This window comes from Sciurus vulgaris (genome assembly GCF_902686455.1).
Source record: "Sciurus vulgaris genome assembly, chromosome: 12".
In the NCBI taxonomy this organism is placed as follows: Eukaryota; Metazoa; Chordata; class Mammalia; order Rodentia; family Sciuridae; genus Sciurus; species Sciurus vulgaris.
The window spans coordinates 102,637,492-102,662,375 of NC_136473.1; the positions used below are offsets into that span (position 1 = coordinate 102,637,492).

Sequence of the window (24,884 nt, forward strand, 5' to 3'; positions counted from 1 at the left end):
GGACCACAAGCCTGACACCAGCCTGGACAACCTAAGTAAGACTGACTCAAAATAAAAATTTGTTAAAAGGGCACAGGATGTATCTTAGTGGTAAAGTGCCCCTGGGGTCAATGCCCAATGTAACAACTTCACCCCCTTAAAGAGAGAGAAAGCATTCAGTAGCAACAGCACCCCAAGTTAAGCATTTTGCTGGAATTAGCAACAACCAAATGCAACACAGTATCCCAAACAGTATCTTAGAACAGTAACAGAAAGGATACTAGTGGGAAAACTAAAGAAATCTGAATGAGGTCTTTAGTTAATCGTATACTACCAATTTTAACCTGATTCTGTTAACTGTACTTGTTATAAAAGCTGCTGACATGGTGGGGAGAGGGAGTATGGATAGATAAAAACTCTCTGAACTATTTCATTTTTTTTCCTAAGTCTAAATTAGACTTCCCTTTTGTATCACATTAGATATAGCTGCCCACAAGACACTCATTTAAAAAATAAAGATGCATGATCTCCAGGACCATAAAATCATTCGATCAAATGCATTACAGGTTCTCTAAAAGATTCTTCCCAACTTCTTTTCCAATGTTCAATTTCAGATCTTCTGTGACCTTCCAGAAAATAATAAGAGTAATGGAATAACTATGTAAAAAAGCTAGCGAGAAGATCAACTACAATCTGGAATAAGGACAAAAGCTTTTGGTATTTTGTGATATGTTTGACAATGTTTTTGACTTACTTAAGAATGAGAGATTAAAAGCTTAGATCAAATTTCTGAATATTCTAACAATGCTTTTGTATATTTAAAAAAAAAAAGTGTACTGTGATGAAAAATTCTGACCAACTCAGAAGAAATTTTAAAGTAACTGTTACGTAGCTCAGATACAGAATTTAGTACAAAACAGGTCTTCCCTATGTGCCTCTAATGGGTTTAATCTAATTCTTAAAAATTTCCATTTTGGGGAGTTCAGGGAACAACATGAGAAACTATTTGCTATAAGCTCCTAGAAATGCTAGATTAAATAAAACAAATTAACAACAGCAACAACACACACACATATGTCTGAGATGAAAGGATTTCCCTAGAGACCAAACACAAAGAAGGCAACAGCAAAGCAGTGGTTATAAAAGTGGACACTGCAGCTGTCCTTGCAAAGCTGCAATGACAGAAGTCTAGGACTCAGACTTCTTCAGAGACAACACAGCCTCACACTTCTCCCCTCTACCTCCATTTCTACCCAAGGGCTCCTCAAAGGACTGTAATCTCAGTGAAAAGGTAGACTAAAACAATGCACCTATTGGAAAAGGGAGACAACACGTAAGTTTATCTATTGGGATGTAGGCTCTGGGACATCAAAGAGAAAAAATTAGTCCCTCATGAAAATTTGGAACCAAAGGCCTGCCCTTAGCTGGATTTGGAGTTTAAGGTCCCATTACAGAGAAGTACAGACATCCACCAAGCAAAACATTTAACGTAAGAAACAGTCCCACGAATGTGACAGCTCCAGGAACCAGCAAAGCACGCAGCCCCCACGGGGCTACACCCTCAGTATGGGCAGCAGTGAATTCCCACGACAAAGCTCACACGGGCACGGACTTCCATGGGCAGTTACCGATCAGCTAAGAAAACGAACCACCGTAAGGACCAGCAGAAACAAACAGAGACGTATCCCAGGAACTTCAGATAGTAACAGAAACTATACAATAAATTGTCCAAAATTATTTAGGAAACTTTTTACTTTACTAAGTAAGAACATGACACTTGGGTAAAAGCACATAGTCTGAAACAGAACACATTGGAGAGAATTAGTGAGCTGAAATACAGATTTGAAGAAATCACTCAGAATGAAACACAGAGAGAGGTATGAAAACAGGAAAGTTTAAGAGACAAGCAAGAAAGAATGTCAACCTTCAATAAAATCCCAATAGTAATTATAGAGGGGAAAAAAGCAATAATCATAAGGAGACAAAATCTGAAGAAATACTGGCCAAAAATATTCCAGAACCGATGAGAAAATGAAAACTATTTCTTAAATAAAAATTATGTTCTAAGGAAATGAATTTCAGAACCTAAGCATCAAAAAAGTAAAAACTCACGTGATTAAATCTTCTTGTGAAGGCAACTGCATTTGGTGCAGAACTATATTTTTCTTTTTTATTCCATCCACAACTTGAAAGCTCCTAGAAAATTAAAGTGCAAATTAAATAAAAATTAAAGAAATAGACGTGTTTTCTTGTCATATTAAGGATTTTAGGACTTTAAAGAGAATATGTGTTCTTTTCTGGAATGACTAATTTTAATAACAAGATATCCATTATAAACAGTCAGTAAAATCACAAATGCAAATTTTGCTGGAAGAATATAAGCTAGCAAAATTATTTGTTTAAAAGAACACAGGTAAACTTTAAACATAAGTGGATTCTTCTGGGAAGAGATGCGAGTCAAAAGAGGAAAGATGCAGAAGTAATAAAGCTGAGCACTTCACAACTCACAGTGAAGACTCCTAGTTGTCGAGTTCCATTCTGTCACCAGAGTTCCCATAATCAGCTTTACAGTATCTCACTCTGACCTGACAGTTGCTGATTCTAGACATTTGAAAACACCTCTAGTAAAAGGGTTCTTAATCCCCCAAAGGACCCAAGAACTAAAATGCAAAAACTAACATTAACCTTTAAGTGAAATGAGACATTTCTTTACAATTATAAACACAGGCTGAAGAGTATAGTAGTATTGGCAACACATGTACTTGTCTCCAATAAAAATCAGGTATTTTCAGTTGGTGCAGATCTCAAAAATATTTATACTCATCATTACTTCAAAATTGTGATCATTATTAGGTCTACCTCTTATTTTACAGAATATGTTAATAAAGAAGCACATATATTGCTATAGAACAGTTTTCAAAAATATTTGGATAAGTATAGTTTACTAGAACAAATTTCCTTTGATTTTAAAAAAGTTTCTGTCTGCCAAAGGAGTCCATGGTCCCATGTGGGTCAATGACCCTCTGGAATATAACAACAGCCACCAAATAGAGAGACAGACAAACACACACACCATTCACAGGGAAAAAAAGAAAAAGAACTCTTGAGTTAGGGCAGGGAACAGAAGAAAACTGAAAAAACAAAAAGATAAATCATGTAATTACTTAAATGAGAAAAACTATTGTGCTCAATTAGGCAAAAACTAGATATAAAGAAGAAACACTGAGAACAAAATAAGGCTTTTAGAAACAAAAAAAAGAGAAATTATAAAATCAACAGAAATGAGATAAAGGTGATAAAATCTTTTAAATAAAAAGCTAAAATTAGGTACCCATTAATTTTATGGTAATGAAAAGTCTGTAAGAGTCAATACCTAAATAACAGGAATTTTAATAGAAAATAAGAGAAAAGTAAACTATTGAAAGGTAATTCCATTCCCAGAAATTTAAGATAAGAAATAGCCTGCTTAATGTTCAACATAATAGATTAAAAAAAGAAAGAAAGAAAAAAGAAAAAAGATGTAAACCAGAGCAAGCCATCACAAAATTGTAGGATACTGATAACAAGAGATCATAAAGTCTGTCAGAGATTCAAAAACAGAACAAAAAAATAGATCACATATAGAAAAACAGGGACCAGCTCTGGAAGTTACTAGACAACTGAAGGAAGCAATGTCTTTGAAATTCTTGAGGTCCACATTCAACAAAAGTATCAATTAAGTATGAAAGGAAACTACAGACATTTTTAGACACGAACATTTCAATTTGCCTTCTGTGCACTTACTCCCAGGAGAGTCAGTAATAATACATGCTCCTTTAAAGTAAATTAGCAAACCAAGAAAAGGGAAAGGAACTGGGTTTATAGCATGTACTTAGTGTGCAGAAGGCCCTGGGCTCAATTCTCAGCACCAAGAAAGAAAAAGGAAAAGGAAAATGGAATACATGAGACCCAGGAAATGGAGGAACCAACAGAAAAACAAAGTATTTGAAATCTCCTGATTAATCTCTAAGGGTAATCCTGGGACCTTAAGAAGAGTCAAGAGAGAACAAGAGGAGAAATTTCACAAGAGAAAGATTTAGAAAATGAAATCAAATTCCTGATGTGTTTCAACATATTGAGAAATTCACTACATTCAGTTTTGGCAAGAAAACTGATAATGGATACAGAGTGAGCCAAAGTAAATTTTCAGTGCAAGGAAAACAAAATTTGAATAATCACAGCTCAGAAGTAAAGAATATAGTTACATAGTCAAAATCGTGATAGAACTAGAGGGGGAAAAAGAGTGAACAGTGCTAATGTGATGGGGGGCTATAACTTATAACAGTGAAATAACCTACTACAGCATAATCAACAACACATCTGAATCTAAAAAATCAAGAAACAATACACGTTTAGGCATTATTTGAAAAATGGTCATAAATTCCCTAAGGAGAAATAGCTAGGAGACTTGCAGGTGGGAGGCAGGGAGAGTGGGACTGACAGGGCTGCTGTCAGTTGTACTCTGCTCTCGTACAGAAATCTGGGGTTCCTCGAACACGCACACGCGTATCTCCACCAAAATCTTAAATTAAAATAGAAACAAACGAAAAGGAATGGACTGAGTGGAAGACTGCAGAAGTAGTTATTACCACAGCACAACGCTCCAGGAAAAAAGCAACACTCCCTTGACGAGGGTACTGCCAGTGTATATCGAGACAGTGGTAGATTCAAGATACCCTGAAGGCAGACAGGACTTCAAGTGAAGAACTGGATTTATATGATTTAAGCTAAAAATGAAATATCCAGGACTACTAAATCTCCAGGTGTCTGGCTTGAGATGGCAGAATAATGAAGAAAGCGCTGACAGCTACTGTTTGAACAAAGTAGAAAAGCACTAAATGCTCTATGGATGTGAATTACTTTAAAAATTAGATTATAACTTTTCTTTTTAAACTGGGGATTGAACCCAGGGGTGCTTAACCACTAGCTGCATCCCCAGCCCTTTTTATATTTTATTTAGAGACAGGGTCTTGCTGAGTAGCTAAGGATGGCTTTGAACTCGTGATCCTCCTGCCTTAGCCTCCTGAGCCACTGGGACTACAGGCATGCACCACCATGCCCGGCTAGATTATAACCTTTAAGTTTGAATTTAATGAAAGAAAAAACAAAATGACAGAAGCAATTCTACACTAAAAAAATTGCTTGCTACTCTATTAGCCTAGATGTATGCTCATTTCATAAAATCCCCCTGTAAAGGCAGAGAATATTATGCTAATATAAAATTATAAATATAACTACTATATAATTTATGATAAACATTATGGTAACAATGACAGATAACATAAAAATGATATTATAAACAACCTGCTTTCTAGAAAACACTTTTGTTCTTTCTAAAATCACAGCATACTTAAGACAATGACATAAAGATATCACATTTTAGGGCAAAATTCCCAGGGCTAAATCTATACATATACTGAATTTGGTTTTTAACAAAGTACACAAAATTTCCAAATTTGTATTACTGCTACAATCAAAATGTATCCATCAAACTTAGCAAACCACTCAAACAGCCATTTGACACAATTCAATCTCAATTATAGACCTTTAAACATAAGATAGATTTCATTTTTCTGTTAGAAGTAATACTACATTATAAATAACAAACTTTTTCTGACATTTCTCATCATTCCCTAAAAATATAGTCCTACAAGTGGGATGGTTAGGTCAAGGAGCACATAATCTTCTCAAGGCTTTGATACCTGTCAAATTTCCCTCCCAAAAGAAGGGAGGGGCCAAAAACATCTAAGAACTACACAGACATGTATTGTTAAGTTTCAATTTTCTGGATTAACTTTGTACTATAATTAAGATATAACTGCTGAGGAAAAAACTGAATGGAGGGTAACTAAGACTTTGTCTTTACTATTTTTATACTTCCTATAAATCTCTTAACTATTTCTGTACTTTTTTTTTTTTTTTTTTACAATTTCCTGTGAATTATCTCAAAATATAAGGCTTACAAAACAACAACAGAAGGATTCATAATGGATTATGAAACTAAAACTGTCTTGGGACTTCAGGACCCCGCTCACTGGTTTCTTCAGAAACCTTGACATGTGTTATGGTTATCTCGCCTCAAAGGAATTCTGTCCTGCCCCAACAATCTCAACCTCCCAAAAGCCACTTAATTTCTTACTTCCAAGGTTTTCTCTTAGCTTAAGGGAGATCAAAATAGGCCACCTCGAATATACTTCTTTGTTATATTTCAAATTGGTTATTCAGAGAAATTGGAGACTTCTCTAGTCACAGAAATGGCTCTGAAAAGCTATACTTTAAAAAAACATTTTAAAAATACCTACTTATGTTAGTAAGCAGGGGATATAGGAAGAGAGGCTCTCTCCAAGATCCCCTTTTTCTTAATCTTTACACAGGAAGGAGAGATTGGGGGTATGACATCTGGTCCACAAAGATCAATTACTACAGTGGTCTCCTGAAGGTTGCTACCCGGGAACTTTGTTCCCATAAGATAGCCTTTGATGGCTCTGCAGTTCCTCTCCTGACCCTCCCATAGCTGCATCCCACCCACCTGAGCGCCAGTTCTTTGGCTATAATGTAATTTATTATATAAATGGCTATCATCATGCCCTTTTCTCGAGTCTCATAAATATATATGGTTTCTATGCCTAGGCATATAAATTTTTGTTTAGTTTTTCTATTGATATATCAATTGTCAATTCATTTCATTCAACTAAAATTATTGAACTCTTTTGGAAGGAAAAGAGAAATTTTTTAACTTCCCTACAGTTCTTTCTTTTTGTCTTAGACTCTTAGGATCTCTCTCTAAATCACACTAGTATATAACCTAATAAATAAATTCTGCCACAAGTGTCATCTTTGTATTGACAGTTTATTGGCCTGGTCAAGAGACAGAACCACTGTATGACCCAGCTATCCTACTCCTTGGTATTTATTCAGAATCCAACTAAAATCAGCATACCATAGTGATACAGTCATATCAATGTTTACAGTAGTGCAACTTACAATAGTCCAGTTATGGAACCAGTCTAGGTGCCCATCAAAAGGCAAATGTGTGTATATATATATATACACAGTGGAATTTTATTCTGCCATAAGAAAAATGAAATTGTTATTTGCTAGTAGATGAATGAAAATGGAGAATATCATGCAAAGTGAAATAAGCCAAATACAGAGAATTACAAGTCAAACATTTTCTTTCATATGTGGAAACTAGGGGTAGGGAGTGGGAATGGGAGTAGAAGGAATTTTAAAAGGTGGGAGAGGGGAAAAGTAAAAATTGAAGACAAGGAGGGTAGAGGAAAGGAATGGGGGTGGGGATGAGAGCACATGACGAAGTACTGGGGTATGATTATGCCATGAACATGCTGTAACGAGCCCTGCAGACACAGACACACACACTGAAGATTCACTAACAATAATCACAGAAGCGCGGTACCAGAGAGAAGCAGATCAGGGGGAGGAAAGATGCAAAGGAATGGGAAAGAACTGGGGAATGAAACTGATCATTATGTGCATTTACAAATATAGCACCATCATCCTATTACTATGTATAATCATAAAGAACTAATAACATTATTTAAAAAGAGATAATTTACTCCAAAGCATCTCACATGAACATCACAAAGTCTAGGCAAATTTAGTGACTCAAAGGATGCTTTTCTTTTTTAGGGTCTGACTTAAGAATAGGATTTTTTGAGAATATACTGTGTTATGGTTTAAATATTAGGTGTCCCCCAGAAGCTTATGTGTGAGACCAACGCAAGAAAGTTTAAAGGTAAAATGATTGGATTATAAGAGTTGTTTTTTTTTTTTTTTTAAACCTTATCACTGCGTTAAACAATTAAATGGGTGGTAACCGTAGGCAGGTAGGGTGTGGTTGGAAGAGGTAGGTTGTTGGGGGTATATATTTTGTCCTTAGTGAGAGAAGTCTCTCTCAGCTTTAAGGTGATGAGTTGCCTTCCTCTGCCTTGACCCTCCCACCATGATGTTCTGCCTCACCTTGAGCCCAGAGCAATGGAGCTGGTTGTCTATGGACTAAGACCTTTGAAACTGTGAGCCCCAAATAAATTTTCCTCCAGTAAAATAGTTCTTGTTGGATCTTTTGGTCACAGTGGTGAAAAAGCCAAATGAAACTCTATGTAAATGAGCCTCCATCTTAGCAAAGGCTAAGTGAAATATAGCAGCCATGACATCCCTTAAAATTTATTCCAGTTTTTTGTGGTGCTGGGGTTCACACCTAGGGCCTTGTACATGCTATATCCCAGCCTTTAACTTGCAGTTTTAAACTCAAAAGGCAAAAAGAAATAACTCTGATATATAAAGGCAAATTCTTAATGATCAATCAAAGTATATTTTAAAGAATATTCATGGATTCATTTTGAATCATCAAACTATTAAGCCCAATTTTCAGATGCATTTATTCTGGAAACACAAGGGAAGGCAAAAACCACACAACTGTTGACCACCTACCCTATGCAAGATTTACTGAATTCACAGGAGTCACAGCTTCTCTTACGTCTTGTAGGTCTGATCTGTAAAGGGAAATTCTTGATCTAAATTTCATCTTGTAGGTTCCAACACTCTTAAAAGGACTGTTCTAAGGGTGATGATGTAAGGATACCTATAGATAGAAGAAGAGAAAAGGCCAATATAGACTAGCATATAGACAGAGACCAAGAGAAGAAAAGAAAATTTGATGAAGCTAAAGGCCAGGGGTGGGGTGGAGTGGGGGACTGGAATGGGAATTCTCAGGAGGAAAAGATAACTTGCTGAGGAAACTTAATGCTCAAAAGTGGAAAGATTAAAACAGAATCATACATCCACTAGTATTCAGCTTATATTGCCACACAGAAAGAAGTCTCTGCCACAGATGAAGTACTCCTATTGCCACTATATTTTTAACCCACAAAATACAACCTTAATGTAATAGGATAAATTAAAATTACTCCTTCTCTTTCATAATGTACTTATGCCCTCTTTTCCTTCCCGCCTCACAATAGGTTAAAGTTATCTCTATGAGATAAAAAAGAAAGGCAGGAGCTATCTTTTCCTTCCACAAATATCCTGATGAACAACTCTCCAAAACACATTTTCTTCTAGCCTTCTCTAGTCCTAATCTAAGCCTTACCTTACTATATATGAAGGAAGTTCATGGCAATGAACAGCAATAATTCATGACAAAACAGCTGCGTCTTACTTCTAATAGGACAATTAAGTTTATTCCAGGCTACAATTAGAGCTTCAAGTCTGTGCTACTGTTATGGTTTGGATATGAGGTATCCCCTAAAAGCTCATGTGTGACACAATGCAAGAATGTCCAAAGATGAAAGAATTAGATTATGAGAGTTATAACCTCTTTAGTGGACCAATCCACTAGAATGGATTAAATGGGTGGTAAACTTTAGGCAGGTGGAGCATGGCTAAAGGGGGTGGGGTCACTGGGGGGGGTGTACCTTGGAAGGTGCACCTTCCCTGTGGCCCCTTCCCCCTTTTCTCTGCTTCCAGATTGTCATGTCCTGAGCTGCTTTACCCTGCCACAACCCTCTGCTATAAAGTTCTGCCTCACCTTGGGTCCAGAGTTATGGGGTCAGCTGACTGTGGACTGACCCTCTGAAACCATGAGCCAAAATAAACCTTTCCTCCTCTGACTTGTCCTTGTTAGGACTTTTGGTTACAGTTACACAAAGCTGACTAAAATAGCAATCTTCAAATATTTCTTCATATTCATAGATTGCTTATGTTTTAACAAAAATGACAGCTTTCATTAAAACAAGGGTAGGATGGTGATATTTCTGATGTCAGGCTTTGGAAGTTGCCACGATTATAGTCTTTTGGCCAACACAAAAAATGTTTGCTCAGAGAAAGCACTTTATACACACATTGCCAGAAATATCTCAATTATAAAATTTTCAGAAACATTTTAAGTTTCAGAATTAGGGCTGGGGTTGTGGCTCAGTGGCAAAGTGCTTACCTACCATGTGCAAGGCACTGGGTTTGATTCTCAGCACCGCATGTAAATAAATAAAAGGTCAATTGCCAACTAAAAAAAAAAAAAAAAAAAAGAATTCAGAATTAACGAACATGTCCCTCACTTAACCAATAATCTCCTTAAATCTCTAGTGTATCCCAGATGTATAGAAGAGTCTTATGTATTTTTATTTAATGTCTGTTTGTTGCTATATAGTCTTCTCTTGGTATACAGTAGAGGATTGGTCCTGGGACACTCCCCTAACCAAAGTCTGCAAAATGGCATGGTATTTGCATAGCAAATACCTCGAAGTATTTCTACATTACATATAATACCTAAAACAATATAAATGTTATATAAATACAGGCTGAATATCTCTTAACTGAAATGCTTCAAGTGAGAAGTATTACTAAATTGACTCTAAAAGGTCTGAACAAATTTACACTCTCATGAACAGTTAACTATCATTATCTCGTGGCTTAATTTATATGCCTTATCTGAAACGGTGGGGACCAGAAGTGTTTCAGATTTTGGAATATCTGTATGGACTTTATAAGTTGAACATTACAAATGAAATGCTCCAAAATCTTATGGATTTTCAGATCAGACATGCTCAAACTATAACTATTCTACTTTGTTTTGGGAGCAAGGACAAGGAAAAAAACCTGTGTATGTTTAGTACAGATGTAATCTTTTTCCAAGTATTTTCATCTGTGGTTGGTTAAATCCCTGGATGCAGAACCTGCAGTTACAGATGCCCAGTTGTAATCTAAATAACTTACTGTGTTGATCTGCTAGAACTCAAGTAAGGAACTTTCTTCTTTGAATGTGGAGCTTGTCACCTTAGGAACACTTCAGATTCTTCTAAAAGAAGTAAATGATATTACCCATTTAACAACTAAAGTGTGGATTTCAAGCACAAATCACTTCTTGCTTAAGACTTATCCAAAAAGTCAGAGAAGAGGAAAACTACATTGGCAAGCCATCATTCTGCTGAATGACCCAAAACTCACTCTGAAGGGAAACCCCAATGGTGTAATAAATATGGCAATGCCTTCAGAAGAAATACAAGCTTTGTAGAGAATCATGGCATTTTTAACAGGCAAAATAAAACCCCTAAGAATGTAATAACATGAAGAACCTTTAGAATACAGTCAAGGATTCCCAACATGAAAGAATGCATGCAGAGAGGCCTCAGAATGTCCAAGAGCTTTCTAAAAGAAAAAACAAAAACAAAACAAAAAAAACCCTTCATGGTCAAAGGAGAAATCATATGGGGAGATCTACGTATGTAAGAAATGTGAAAAAGTTTTGGCAAGAGTTGAGCTTCAAATAAACACCAGAAATCACACTAGAGATTAACAAATATACAAAACCCTGTGCTAAACTTCCACCCTTACTCAGCACTGGAGAATTCATAGTAGAGTAGCCTCCTGAAAATATTCTAAATTACAGGAAAAAAACCTATTTCCACAGAGAAAATATTAGTTCACAGAATTCTCACTGGATAAGTAACAGAGTTTTGCTTCTCCAAATGGGACAAGCAATGGGAGGTGACATGGGTATAGGAAACACAGTATGAAGCTTTGGAACACTCACTTCAAACTCAAATTCTGAACAGGTTAATGAGAATGACAGACCCTCAACCTAGAAGAGTTTGACTCATAACCACCCCTCATCCTTATCACCTCTTAAGACTGGTAAGTTTTTATCAAAATTCCTATTTATTATTGTCTTACAACTACATTTAACTGTTGCTCTTCCAGGAATTTCTTTTTCTTTCTTTCTTTTTCTTTTTTGGTACCAGTGAGCCACACCCCCAGCCCTTTTTTATATTTAATTTAGAGACAGGGTGTTGCTGAATTGATTTAGGACTGCACTAAATTGCTGAGGCTGGCTTTGAACTCGAGATCCTCCTGGCCTTACAAGCCACTGGGATTACAGGTGTGTGCCACTGTGCCAGGCTCTTCCAGGAATTTTTCTGAATATCTAGTAGGTATTCTGAAGATCAGTCAGTCCAAATATCCTTTTTATCAGGTTCAGAAAAAGAAATTAAAGGCTAAAGATAAAAAATATAGTAATTAGTGGCACAATGTATCAACAGCAAAGCTGAGATGAGCCCACAGATCTTCCAGTTCACGGTTCCAATGTTTTTGTCACTAAATTTTATTTTATAATTCTAAGAAATTTAAAATAAATTTTAGATTAAGTGAAATTAAGTAAAATTTACTAAACACCCATTCAGAACTCTATGTTGGACACTGATTTAAAAGTAGGAGTCAGCAAAATAAGTAATTTGCCCCCAAAAATGGTTTAAAGAAGAAAAGACAGCCAGGCACAGTGGCACCCCCCTGTAATCCCAGCGGCTCAGCAGGCTTAGGCAGGAGGATCTCAAGTTCAAAGCCAACCTTAGCAACTTAGTGAGGCACTTTGCAACTCAGCAAGACTCTGTCTCTAAATAAAATATTTTAAAAGACTGGGGATGTGACTCAGCAGTTAAACACTCCTGAGTTCAATCTCTGGTACCAAAACAACAACAACAACAACAACAACAACAAAACAACGAAACAACGAATAAAAAAGAATGCAAAAGGAAAAGGAAAGAGCAAGTGATAAGAGTTGCAAAGGTCTGTTGGTAATGACTGAGCACAGATCATAGAACTTATACCATGCCTTCTTTGTAATCACTATCTTTATAGTTTCAGCAACCACATTACTGTGTTTTCTCCCCATCACCAAGAGAAAAAGGCTACTTATTGGTAGGAGGAGAGAACAGCCAAAGCCTAGTCTTGTGTGAAAGGGATCACTATGCACTGTGAACGCGAATAAATCACCACCTGAAATAAAGTTACATGTGGATACATACAGTGGTCCCTTCTTATCCATGAGGGACTGGTTCTAGCACCTTCTTCCCCTTAAATACCCAAAATCCACAGATGCTCAACTCTCTTATATAAAAATGATGTAGGTTATTTGCATGTAACTTAGGAATATCCCCCAATATACTTTAAATCATCTCTATACTACTTGTAACACCTAATATAAAGTAAATGCTATTTGATAGTTGTTATACTGTATTGTTTAAGAAATGAATAACAACAAGAAAAAAAGGATGTTATGTGTTCAGTACAAACTCAATTCTTTTCCCCCAAAATTTCTGATCCTTGATTGGTTGAATCCATAAATGTGGATCCTTAGGGGTATAGAGGGCCAACTGTATACATAAAAAATGGGCTGGGATTTGAGTAGTTTTGGTACAACTTAACTAATGATCTTTCAAGTAGTTTCACAAAGTGTACGTACAGCTTTTATAACATTTTATATAAGCACGGATTCAATACTGGTATAATGGGGTAGAAACGTGAAAATAAATTTACTAGTTATAGACTCACAAGACAGTCAATATTTTTTCATAACGTGAAATTTAATTTTGATTTCACAAGAATTTCTTCAATCTTTAGTGAATGTTCATATTCTAACTGCAAACAAAAGGAGACAGACACTTTTATGCTAGTAAGTACACTAGACTAATAGCAGAACCTACACAATCTTTCGTCAATTTATCAGTAGCAATAGCTTGACAAAATACTTATAAAACCATTTTAGAAAACAATTTGACAGTACTTAATAAATTTAAAGATGTTCATGATCTACAGCCAGTGATTAACGTACTAGAGCACATGTATCAATGTGAGTTCTAGTCAACCATGTTGAACATAAAAAGCAAGCTAAAATATACAAAAACAACAGGATATCATTTCATAACAATCTATAACTTGTAATAATACATATTGCTACAGGATACCTATTATTATGGAAAAGATATAACCAAATGGACAGGAAATATACTAGTTAGTGTTTACCACAGAGAGGTTGCAAATGGGCTTCTAGTTAGGTATACAGGGATTTACCTAACAATTTTTATTCCTTGTGGTATGTCTTCCATATTTCATACTAAATAAAGAAACATTTTTCTGCCAGATGACAAAGTCCTGTTTATGCTGGCCAAATGGTCAGGAATGATAAGGACCAATACCAGTTAGTGTTCCCCCCACAGGGAGGATACGTTCATTTATTTTGAGACTGAACCCAGGGCCTCACACATACTAATACGTGGATGCTCCACCATGGAGTTCCACCCTCCTGCCCCGCATCCTCCCTTTAAATGCCATCTATCTCTACAGTGGTATCCCTCAAACTTTATTTCCTGCCTGGTCTGAAAATATATGCCAGCACATACTGCCTAACTGAAGGTAACATCTAAAAGACAAGTAAAGTAAGTACATCTGATTCTAGCACTGGGGTCTAAATCTGTCCCTCCAGCCTTTCTCCACAGGGCTGCATTCCACCTTATATTCTACATGAATGGATGCCCCTGGAGTTGAACAACACAACAATCATAACTTTCTACCCCGGAAAAATATCAACCTCATGCTTCTGGTGTCTGACCAAAAACTCTGGCGTCGCCCTTGGCTCCTCTTGCACATACACTGACCACTTCTTACTCTACCCCTCCCATTCTGATCCAAGCTCTTCATCTCTCACCTGGTCTCCCTGATTCAGTCCCTGGTACTGTCCTTCTTCCCTACCTATGCTCACTTTCCCATATGCCCTAGTGGGCAGTCAGAAAAGTTAGAGACCTACTTAATACCTGAATCAGAAAAATCACGCCTCTGCTCGAAATCCTCTGATGGCTTCCCATCTTTCCAGATTAATGATCTTTGAGCTTCACACTCATCGAGCCCTCACTCTGCCTCTCATCTTCTACATTCCTCCACTACTCATTGCAGCTCACTGGCCTTTGCCCAGCCACTCCTTGCCTGGAACACCTTTTCCCAGACACCCTCATAACTTGTCTCTCACCTCTTCCCAGTCTTTGTTCGTACATCACCTTCTCAGTGAAGCCTTCCAGATCATCCTATATAAACTGAAACTCCTGCTATTCTCACCTTCCATTCTCTTGTCCCTGATTTATGCTTTTCATGACACTGTTCAGCTCACCTCACCAAATTAAGATCATGGAGGGAGGAACTCTGCTTTTGTTTACTGCTGCATCTTCAGCAACTAAACCAGTGCCTAGCATGTAACAGGCATTCAGTAAGTACTTCCTGCATCACAACACAAATGGAAAACTGCAAAGGACAAGACCAATGAACAAGCAGAGTGCTGAAAGAGCCTGTAGGAAAACAAAAAAGCTTATCTGAGAAAGCCAAACTTGATGTGAGACAAGTTCACTAGGATGTGCACAAGCTCAGTGGTGAGAGGGACTAAAGGAAGCCCAGTGTTAATGAGAGGAAAAGAGGTAGGAAAGGTGTAGGATAAGGTTGGAGAAGAAAGGTGGAGGCAAAACCATGGAGAGAGCTGTCAATTTTATTATGATGGTTTATTCCTATCCTCAGTGTGTCAGGAAGCCACTGGTTTTTTAAGCAGAGAAACCACATAAGCACACTTACATGGTGAGAAGATTACAATGGCTACCAGGAAGAGAAGAATTCTTGAGGGGTCAGAGTAGAAGCACACAGATCAGGTAAGAAAGTACTGCAGTAATTCAATTAAGAGCAGATGGCATCTTGGAATGGGGCACTGGGAGTAGAGGTAGATATGGTATGCAGGAGGTTAAAAAAAAATGGTCAATGAGATTGGTGTTGAATGATATTAAGGGAGTGAAATCAAGGCAATTTTAAGGTTTGAAAAGTACTGTTAAGGGAAACAAAATGTTGCCTTAGAAGCGAGTCTATGTCTTTAAGTAGTAGTATTTAGATCTTGTGTCCAAGTCCCTAGCTACAAATGGCTACTGAGCACTTGAAATGTGGTTCCTCTGAATAAAGAGGTGTAGGGCTGAGGTTGTGGCTCAGAGGTAGAGCACTTGCCTTAGCATGTGTGAGGCACTCGGTTCAATCTCCAGCACCACATATAAATAAAAAATTAAATAAAGGTTCATCAACAGCAAATAAAAATAAAAAGAAGTGTAGTAATTGTAAAATATATACTGGACTTCTAAGGTTTAGTACAGAAAAAGAATACAAAATATCTTAATTTTTATCATGTTTACAAAGTTGAAATGAAATTTTAAATGCAACAGGTCAAATAAAATCATTAAAGTTTATCTACCTTTTACTTTATTATGTGGTTACTAGAATATGTGAAGTTATAGAGATGACCTATTGGCATTGAAGATGACTACTTTCATATGAAACGGCAATGTAAATGTTGCAGTTTATTCCAAAGGGAAAAAGTTATGTCTAAGGAGAAGATCACCGAGTTTCAGGGAAAAATTTTAAAAAGTAATTTCGTAAAGGACTTAGTTTCTTTGGTTCTGTTTTTCTGGAAGGTGAGAAAATGAATGTTTCATTTTTTGGCATTTGAATAGAAAACCCATTTTCTATTGATGTTATTTATAGAATATATCATTTCTCTTTTGTCTACTGCTTATCCAGTGGTTCTATTTAGGGAAGTTTCTATATTATGGGAGAAAAGTTAGGAAAACATTGTGGAGATGACAGGGACTCAAATCATTTGGATCCACCCCTTCATTTTATAGGTAATAAACTTGAGACATTAAGTAACTTATTTGAAAATCACTGGACTAATACCATTTATATCACAAGTATGAGGGAACTCATTACAGTCACTGTAGTGTTCAGGTCACTATAGATTTGTAATTTCACAAAAGACAGAGTAGTACATTTTGTTCCCTAAAGAGCTTTAAAAAATCTGTGCTATGATACTGACTTTTAGGATTATCAAAGACTGTTTTGAGGTACAAAATCCTATTCATATTCTTACTTGATAAAAGTGGGAAAAGCATCAGTTTTTAGAATCTGAAACCTAGTCTCAACCCTTAGCTGTTGCTATGGTTTGGATGTGGTTTCTGTGTGTTCCTCTAAGGTTCGTGTGCTGGAAGCTTGCTCTCCAGCATTGTGTGTTGGGATATGGATTGAAGTTTTAAGAGGTGGAACCTTGTGGGAGGTGACCAGGTCATGGGAGTACCACCCTAGGAATCCTTGGTCTCAAAGAGCAAGGGAGTCCTCCGAAGAGAGAAATGTTCTAAGTTAGGCACCCCATGTGCTTGGCTCCTGCTGTACATGGCTTCCTCCCTTTCTAATTCTCTCCTATGCTGTGCAGTAGCCTCAAGAACTGACATCACTGAAGGTTCAACTGATACCGTCTCCTGATTTTGGACATTCAGCCTCCAAAACTCTAAGTTAAATAAGTCTCTCTTCTTTAAAGTGCATCAGTAACACAAAATGGACTAAGACTGCTGTGTATCGAGGATAGCTGTCACTTGTTTCCTCATCAGTAAAATGGAGACGCTACCATTCCCCATGGTGTTCTCCTAACGTCAACGCAGTTCCGCCTATGATTCAATGTACAGCTATGAATGCCATGTTTCTGAGGCCTGAATAACAAAGATGTTAAAGCAAAAGCTTTAAACACTTTAGAATTAAATATAAAATCTGACATTTCTAAAACATCTTAATTTAAGATACTATAATGTACTGTTTTCTATATTTAAAAGAAATACTTCAAAAAAAATTTTTAGATGTAGATGGACACAATACCTTTATTTTATTTATTAATTTTTATGCAGTGCTGCAGATCGAACCCAGTGCCTCTCATGTGTCAGGCAAGTGCTCTACCACTGATCTACAACCCCAGCCCCAAAGGATACAGTCTTAAAACTACTTACATCTGGTTGAATAGCTTTAAATACTGGGACATCCATTAGTGTTATCTGACCCTGAAATAAAAAACAAACATCAATTTCTTCTTTGGAACTTTAGGATATAACATATTCTAAACAAAAAAATTTATTCTGTACTAAAATATTACTGAATAATTCTATAAGGAATTACAGAAAAACGAAAATTTAGTTCCTATGCCATTAAATAGAATTATTTCTAGTTAGCTCATGTCTATTTTTATTTTCTTGAGATAAATGAGGTAAAATTATAAAATAAAGATAATTAAAAAATCAAAATCAAAATCATGTCTATTGGTTCATAGAGCAATGTTATAATAATGATTATTATTTCTCAACTAGTAATAGAAAACTGATATCAATAAAAAAAGTTTTCTTCCTGGTCAGTGTGGTAATCCTAGCAACTCAGGAGACTGAAGCAGGAGGGTAAAAGTTCAAGGCCAGCCTCAACAACTTATCAAGAACCTGTCTCAAAATAAAAGGACTAGGGATGTAGTTCAGTGGTAAAGCACTCCCAGATTTAGTTCCCAGTAACCACCCCAAAAGGGTTTTCTTTCTCACTTATAAAAAGTACTAACATTACATTAAAAAGGCAATATATTATATCTATAGACTTTACATGCTTAGGAACTATATCACTTATGGTTATAAATATAAAACAAAATTTAACAATACACGAAAGAATTATATATTCTGATCAAGCATAGATCATTCATGGAATGTAAGAGTGGTTCAATATAAAAAAATCAATGTACTATGTTAACAGATTAAAGGAGATATAAATGAATATTTATGTCAGTCAAGAAATAAAAAATTTTCTAGATACCTGTCACAATATTCCATTGATGTCTCCATATTTCACTTCTCAATTTTTAAATTTAATTTTTAAATTTTCCAAACAGTAAAAATACTTCTTTGATATGTCAATAAAGTACAATTGACTTGGGAAGATAGTATAAGTAGCAATGAAAGGAAATACTACTTACTAAACCGAAGGTCTAACTTATGAAGCTGCTCTAAAAACACTACACAGTTCTTAACCTCCCCATGCCATCCTTCTGCTGGTTCCAGTCGCGCTATTCCCAAAGAATTCCCACACCCAGCTTCTTTAACCATCTCCTCTGCTAAGGTTACAAATTCTAACTCAATAGCACCAGTATGTAAAATATATGCAAAAACCGGAGTCAGGACAGACAGGAGGCTTACCGCATATTCTTCTGGTGTAACCTTAAGAACATCAAACACCACAGCATCGAAGCTTTTCTTCAATTCGGAGCCTTTGTCACTTAATGATTCAGAGCTGCTACTTTTCTATTAAATTGAAAGAAAATGTGGACATTTTAATATTATCTCACAGTCAATGTCAGAGAACCCACACCGACCTTAAAAGTTGAGGAAACTAAGAACTGCAATTAACAAAGGCATGGAAAGCTGAGCAGAACATGCTGCTAAGCTGGAAGAGTACTAGACAAGGGCCCAGGCAACCTCAAATCTAACCTCAAGTTTTGATTTTAGGTTCTTAAGTAACTATTTCTTTTTTGGAGGTGCGAGTATGTGGGTTTCTTCATCCAGACATCCTATCATCCTATCATTTCCTACAGAAATAAAAGATATAAAATAGTACCAAGATTCTCAAATGGGACAAAGGAAAGTTGGGGAGAATGACACACATATACAGTCAGATATCAGGTACACGCTGAGAAGTATGTTGTTAAGCAATTTTGTCACTGTATAGACATCACAGAATACACAGACATGATAGAAAATGTTTATGGCCTGAATACCAATGTACCTAACTACATAAAAAAATATTTCTTGACATTAAATATCAGATAAACCTTAATACAATAATACTGGGTGATTTTTGACATACCTCTTTCACCGAAAGGTCATCCCAACATAAAAATCAATAAAAATATTTCTAACCTAATATGATAAATCAAATGAACCTAACAGATATCTACAGAATACTCTGTCCAAAAACAGCTAAATTCACTTTCTTCCCAGGAATTCATGGAAACTTTTCCAATACAGTCCATATTCTGCCAGCGCAGTTGCACATGCCTGTAATCCCAGTAGCTTGGGAGGCTGAGGCAGGAGGGTCATGAGTTCAAAGCCGGCCTTAGCAACTTAACGAGGACCTAAGCAACTTAGTGAGACCCTGTCACACATAAAAAATAAAAAAAGGGATGGGGATGTGGCTCAGTGGTTAAGTGTCCCAGTTCAAACCTTAGTACCAAAAAACATAAAACCATATTCTAGGTCATGATTTAAGTCTCTTCATATAATCCTGTGTATTTTATCAGTTCATAATGGAATGAAATGAGAAATCAATAGCAAGAAAAACTATAAAAACCAGGTAAACACATGGATTGAACAATACTTCTATTTTTTTAAAATTTGTTTTAGTTGTCAATGGATCTTTATTTTATTTTATTATTTATATGCAGTGCTGAGGATCAAACCCAGGGCCTCACACATGCCAGATAAGCACTCTACCACTGAGCCACAACCCCAGTCCAACAATACTCTTTTAAATGAGGAACAGATCATAGAAGAAATGAGAGGAGAAATCAGGAAATTCTTAGAAACAAATGAGAACAAAGATACAACACATCAAGATCTCTGGAACAGTATAAAGGCAGTTCTAAGAGGAAAGTTTATAGAATGGAGTACCTACATTAAAAAAAATAGAAAGATCCCAAATCAATCTAATACAACACCCTCAATGCTTTAGAAAAGGAAGAATAACCTAATGCCAAAACCAGTAACCAGTAGAAAATGGGAAACAAGATCAGAGCCAAAATTAATGAAATTGAAAATGGGGAAAAAAAAAAAAAAAAAAAAAAACCCAATACAAAGGATTAATGTAACAAAGAATGGATTCTTGCTGGGTGTGGTCGCACATACCTGTAATCCCATCAGCTTAAGAGGCTGAGGCAAGGAGGATGGCAAGTTTGAGACCAAACTAAGCAATCTAATGAGGCCCGAAGCAACCTAGTGAGACTCTATGCCAAAATAAAAAGTAAAAGGGGTTGGGGGTATAGCTCAGTGGTAAAGTGCCCCTGGATTCAATCCTCAGTACCAAAAACAAGAACTGATTTTTTGAAAAGATAAATAAGATTGATAACCTCTTAGCCAAAATAATCCAAAGACCCAATCAATGAAATTAGATGATAAAAGGAGATATCACCACAGACACTTCTGAAATCCAGAGTATCATTATAAACTATTTTGAAAATTTATACTCCAACAAACTGAAAAACCTCGAAGGCATTGACAGATTTCTAGACACATATGACCTACCCAAACTGAACCAGGAAGACACAGACCTGTTTAGGTTTAAACAGACCAAAATCAAGCAATAAAACTGAAAGCAATTAAGGGTCTTCCAACAAAGAAAGGCCCAGGACCAGATGGATTCTCAGCTAAGAATCACTGGTATCACCCTGATACGAAAATGAGATGAAGCCACACCAAGGAAAGAAAACTACAGACCAATATCCCTGATGAATACAGATACAAAACCCTTAATAAAATACCAGCAAAGCACATTCAAAAACACATGAAGAATGTACACATGACCAAGCTGAATTCATCCCAGGGATATGAGGTTCCTTAAACATAAACAAATCAATAAATGTAATTTACCACATGAATAGAATTAAGGATCATCTCAACAGATTTAAAAGAGTACTGTTCAAGAAAAGGTCTGTGATAAAATCCAGCACCCATTCATGTTAAAAATGCTGGAGAAACTAGGAATAGAAGGACCTTACCTCAGCATTATAAAGGCTATATATAAAAAACACAAATCCAACATGAGACTGAACGGAGAAAAACTGAAAGCTTTTCCTTTAAAATCAGGCACAAGACAAGATGTCTACTCTCACCACTCCTATTCAACCTAGTTCTTGAGGCAAAAGAGGAAAATTTAAGGGATACAATTAGGAAAAGAAGTCAAATTATTGGTTTGCTGATGACCTGATCCTATATTTAGAAGAACCCACAAAAAACTCTACCATGTGTAGAGTTTGCCACTCTAGAGGTGGCAAATTCAGCAAGTAGCAGGATACAAGATCAACATATAATAAATACCTTTTCTATAATCCACTAGTTATTCTGCTGAGAAAGAAATCAGGAAAACTATCCAATTCACAATAATATCAAAACAAACAAACAAAAACCTTGGGAATTAATCTCACTAAGGAGGTAAAAATAGAACAATGAAGAAAGAAACTGAAGATCTTAGAAGATGGAAAATATCTTCTATGTTCTTGGATCAGCAGAATTAATAGTCAAAATGGCCATACTACCAAAAGCAATATACAGATTCAATGTAATCCTCATCAAAATACCAATGATATTCTTCATAGAACTAGAAAAACAAGTCCTAAAATTCATTTGGCAGAATAAAAGACCCAGAGTGACCAAAGGAATGTTGAGCAAGAAGAAGGATGCTGGAGACATTGTAAAACCTGATCTCAAATTATACTAGAGCTATAGCAACTAAAATAGCATAGTGTTAGCATCAAAATAGACAAGAGGACTAAAGGAACAGATTATAAGACAGAGATGAACCCACATAGTTAACAGTCATCTGATACTTGACAAAAGTGCCAAAAATATATGTTGGAGAAAAGATAGCCGTTTTAACAAATGGTGCTGGGATATCCATGTGTAAAGGAATGAAACTAGATCCTTCTCTCTCACCCTGCATAAAAGTCAAATCAAAGTGGATCAAAGACTTAGGAATTAGATCAGAACTCTACAAATGCTAGAAGAAAACATAGATTCAATACTCCAATACACTGGCACAGGCACCAGCTTCCTTAATAAAACCCCTGAAGTTCAATAAATGAAATTAAGAATCAGTAAGTCAGACAGCAAATTAAAAAGTTCCTGCATAGCAAAGGAAACAAGGGTATGAAGACAGAGTCTACAGAACAGGGGAAAATCTTTGTCAGCTTTGACAGCAGATTAATATTCATAACATATAAAGGACTCAAAAAAGCTTAATGTCAAAAAAAAAAAAAGGCACAAGAACCAGACATTTCTTAAAAGAAGAACTACAAATGGCCAAGAAATATAGAAAAAAACAAAGTTCAACTTCTCTAGCAATCAGGGGAATGCAAATCAAAACTACACTGAGATTTCATCTCATTCCAGTCAGAAAAGAAATTATTAAGAGTACAAATAAAAATAAATGCTAGTGAGGGTGTGGGGGAAAAGGTACACTCATACATTGTTGGTATGACTGCAAATCAATACAACCACTCTGAAAAACAGTATGGATATTCCTCAAAAAACTACAAATGGAACCACCATAGGACACAGTTAATCCATTCCTTAATATCTATCCAAAAGGACTCTCAAAAGTTCAATGATACACCCACATTAATATTTACAGCAGCACAACTCATAATAGCCAAGTTATGGAATCAGTTCAGGTGCCCATCAACAGATAAATAAATTGAGAAAATATAATACACATACACAATTGAGTTCTCCTAGATATAAAGAAGAATGAAATTATGGCATTTGCTGGTAAGTGGACAGAAATGGAGAAAATCAGGATAACTGAAAGAAACCAGACTCAGAAAATCCAGGATTGAATGTTTCCTCTCATAAAGAATCCAGGGTAAAGTAAGGGGAAAAAAATGGGGAGGCATGATCAGACACCCTAAGGATAGAGGGAATACCAGTGGAGTAGAAGAAGGCCGTTGAGAGGCAGGGAGGAGGGACAGGAAAGAGGAAGAAATGTGGAATGAATGACAAAATTGTTTTGTACATATATAGCATAGTGAAACCTATCTTTAAGTAAATCTACAGAGCACCCATCAAAAAAATAGGGAGCTGGAGTTGTAGCTCAGGGGTAGAGCCCTTGCCTAGCATGTGTGAGGCACTGGATTGAATCCTCAGCACCACATAAAAATATATAAATAAAATCAAGTACTGTGTCCATCTATAACTAAAAATATTTTTTTAAAAAATAAACAGAATAAAAAATGAATACATTTATGATAAGCCAAGTAAATATATATACAAACAGCACAGTTCCTATCTCAAAGAGGAAGAAAAGTTGTGCACAAATTTATACAAAAAGAGCTCAAAATTTTTTGAAAGTGATAGTTTCAAAAACAGAGAAATTCCTGTTTAGGGAATTAGAAAAGCCTTTATTAAAAGTACAGTGTTTGAAATATATTTCAAAAGACAATTTTGTTTCTGTGCAGTGAGGGAAGGGGCACATTGGAAAGGGAAGAAAAATTCTGGGTGGAAAAAATGATATAGGCAAAGTTATAACAAATAGGAAACACTAATGATTTATATAAACATTAACAAAAATGTAGTTATTTTCTTAACAGAAGTGTCAAGTAGGAATTATATCCACTAGAAATAAAATTGGGGGTCCATGCGAGGAAAATCTTGAATGAATAGCTATGGGGGCATTTGAATTTTATTATTTGGTAATGAGAAACCACCAACTGTTTGGGGATAAAAATTCAAAAACTTTATTTTAACGATGTTAATGTTAAATTTCAATCAAATGGACCAGAAACAACAGAGAATAGAAGTGTACAACCAAACTAAAAGGTTGCTGCGATGTCTAGACAAGAAATCATAAGTAACCCAACAAAGATGGTAATAGTAGGCTCCAAGACAGCCGCCAAGGATCTCTGCTCCTGGCATTCTCACCCTGTGGAATTCTCTCCCCTTCAGTATGGCAGGACCTGTGAGTTGTTCCTAATTAGTAGAAAATGGCAAAAGTGATGGGACAGCACTCCCATGATTATGCCACCAGGTTGTAATTTCTGTTTTGCTAGTAGACTCTGCTGGGATAAGAAAATGGTTGTGGCAGGCCAAGAGAAAGGGAGTAAATAAAAGAATCTAAAGATTTAAATGTGGGTGGCTACGGAAATGAACTACTAACAGAACTGAGAGAAAAGTGTTGGACTATTAATTGTTATTAAAATACTTTGAGATCAAAGTGTTAAGAGTCGTGTTAGTATCCTCCAATATAGGAGAAAAACAAAGGAGAAATATAAGAGACAAATGCTAAAGTTATTAAATATCCTAGTTTTGTAGACAAGGCAAAAAATAAAATCAGAAAGAAATAAAATTATAATATACTAATTAGAGAGATGAACACCTGGCTCAGTCCTCATTTCCATCTAAATTCCAAGCTACATCAGCAGAATAAGTCTTTCTAACAGT

General features: G+C 36.1%; 1 protein-coding gene across 4 annotated transcripts in view; it reads right to left on the bottom strand.

Moving 5' to 3' along the window:
* Window positions 1-24,884, bottom strand: part of RALGPS2 (Ral GEF with PH domain and SH3 binding motif 2) — a 161,999-nt gene that overhangs the window by 88,854 nt on the left and 48,261 nt on the right. For all 4 annotated transcript variants that reach the window (XM_079105939.1, XM_079105941.1, XM_079105938.1 and 1 more), the window contains exons 3-5: window positions 18,876-18,980; window positions 17,658-17,708; window positions 2,092-2,175 (exon numbers count right to left, since the gene is read on the bottom strand). In XM_079105939.1, the coding sequence (XP_078962065.1) occupies window positions 2,092-2,175; window positions 17,658-17,708; window positions 18,876-18,980 (240 nt within the window). The remainder of the gene's footprint in view (window positions 1-2,091; window positions 2,176-17,657; window positions 17,709-18,875; window positions 18,981-24,884) is intronic.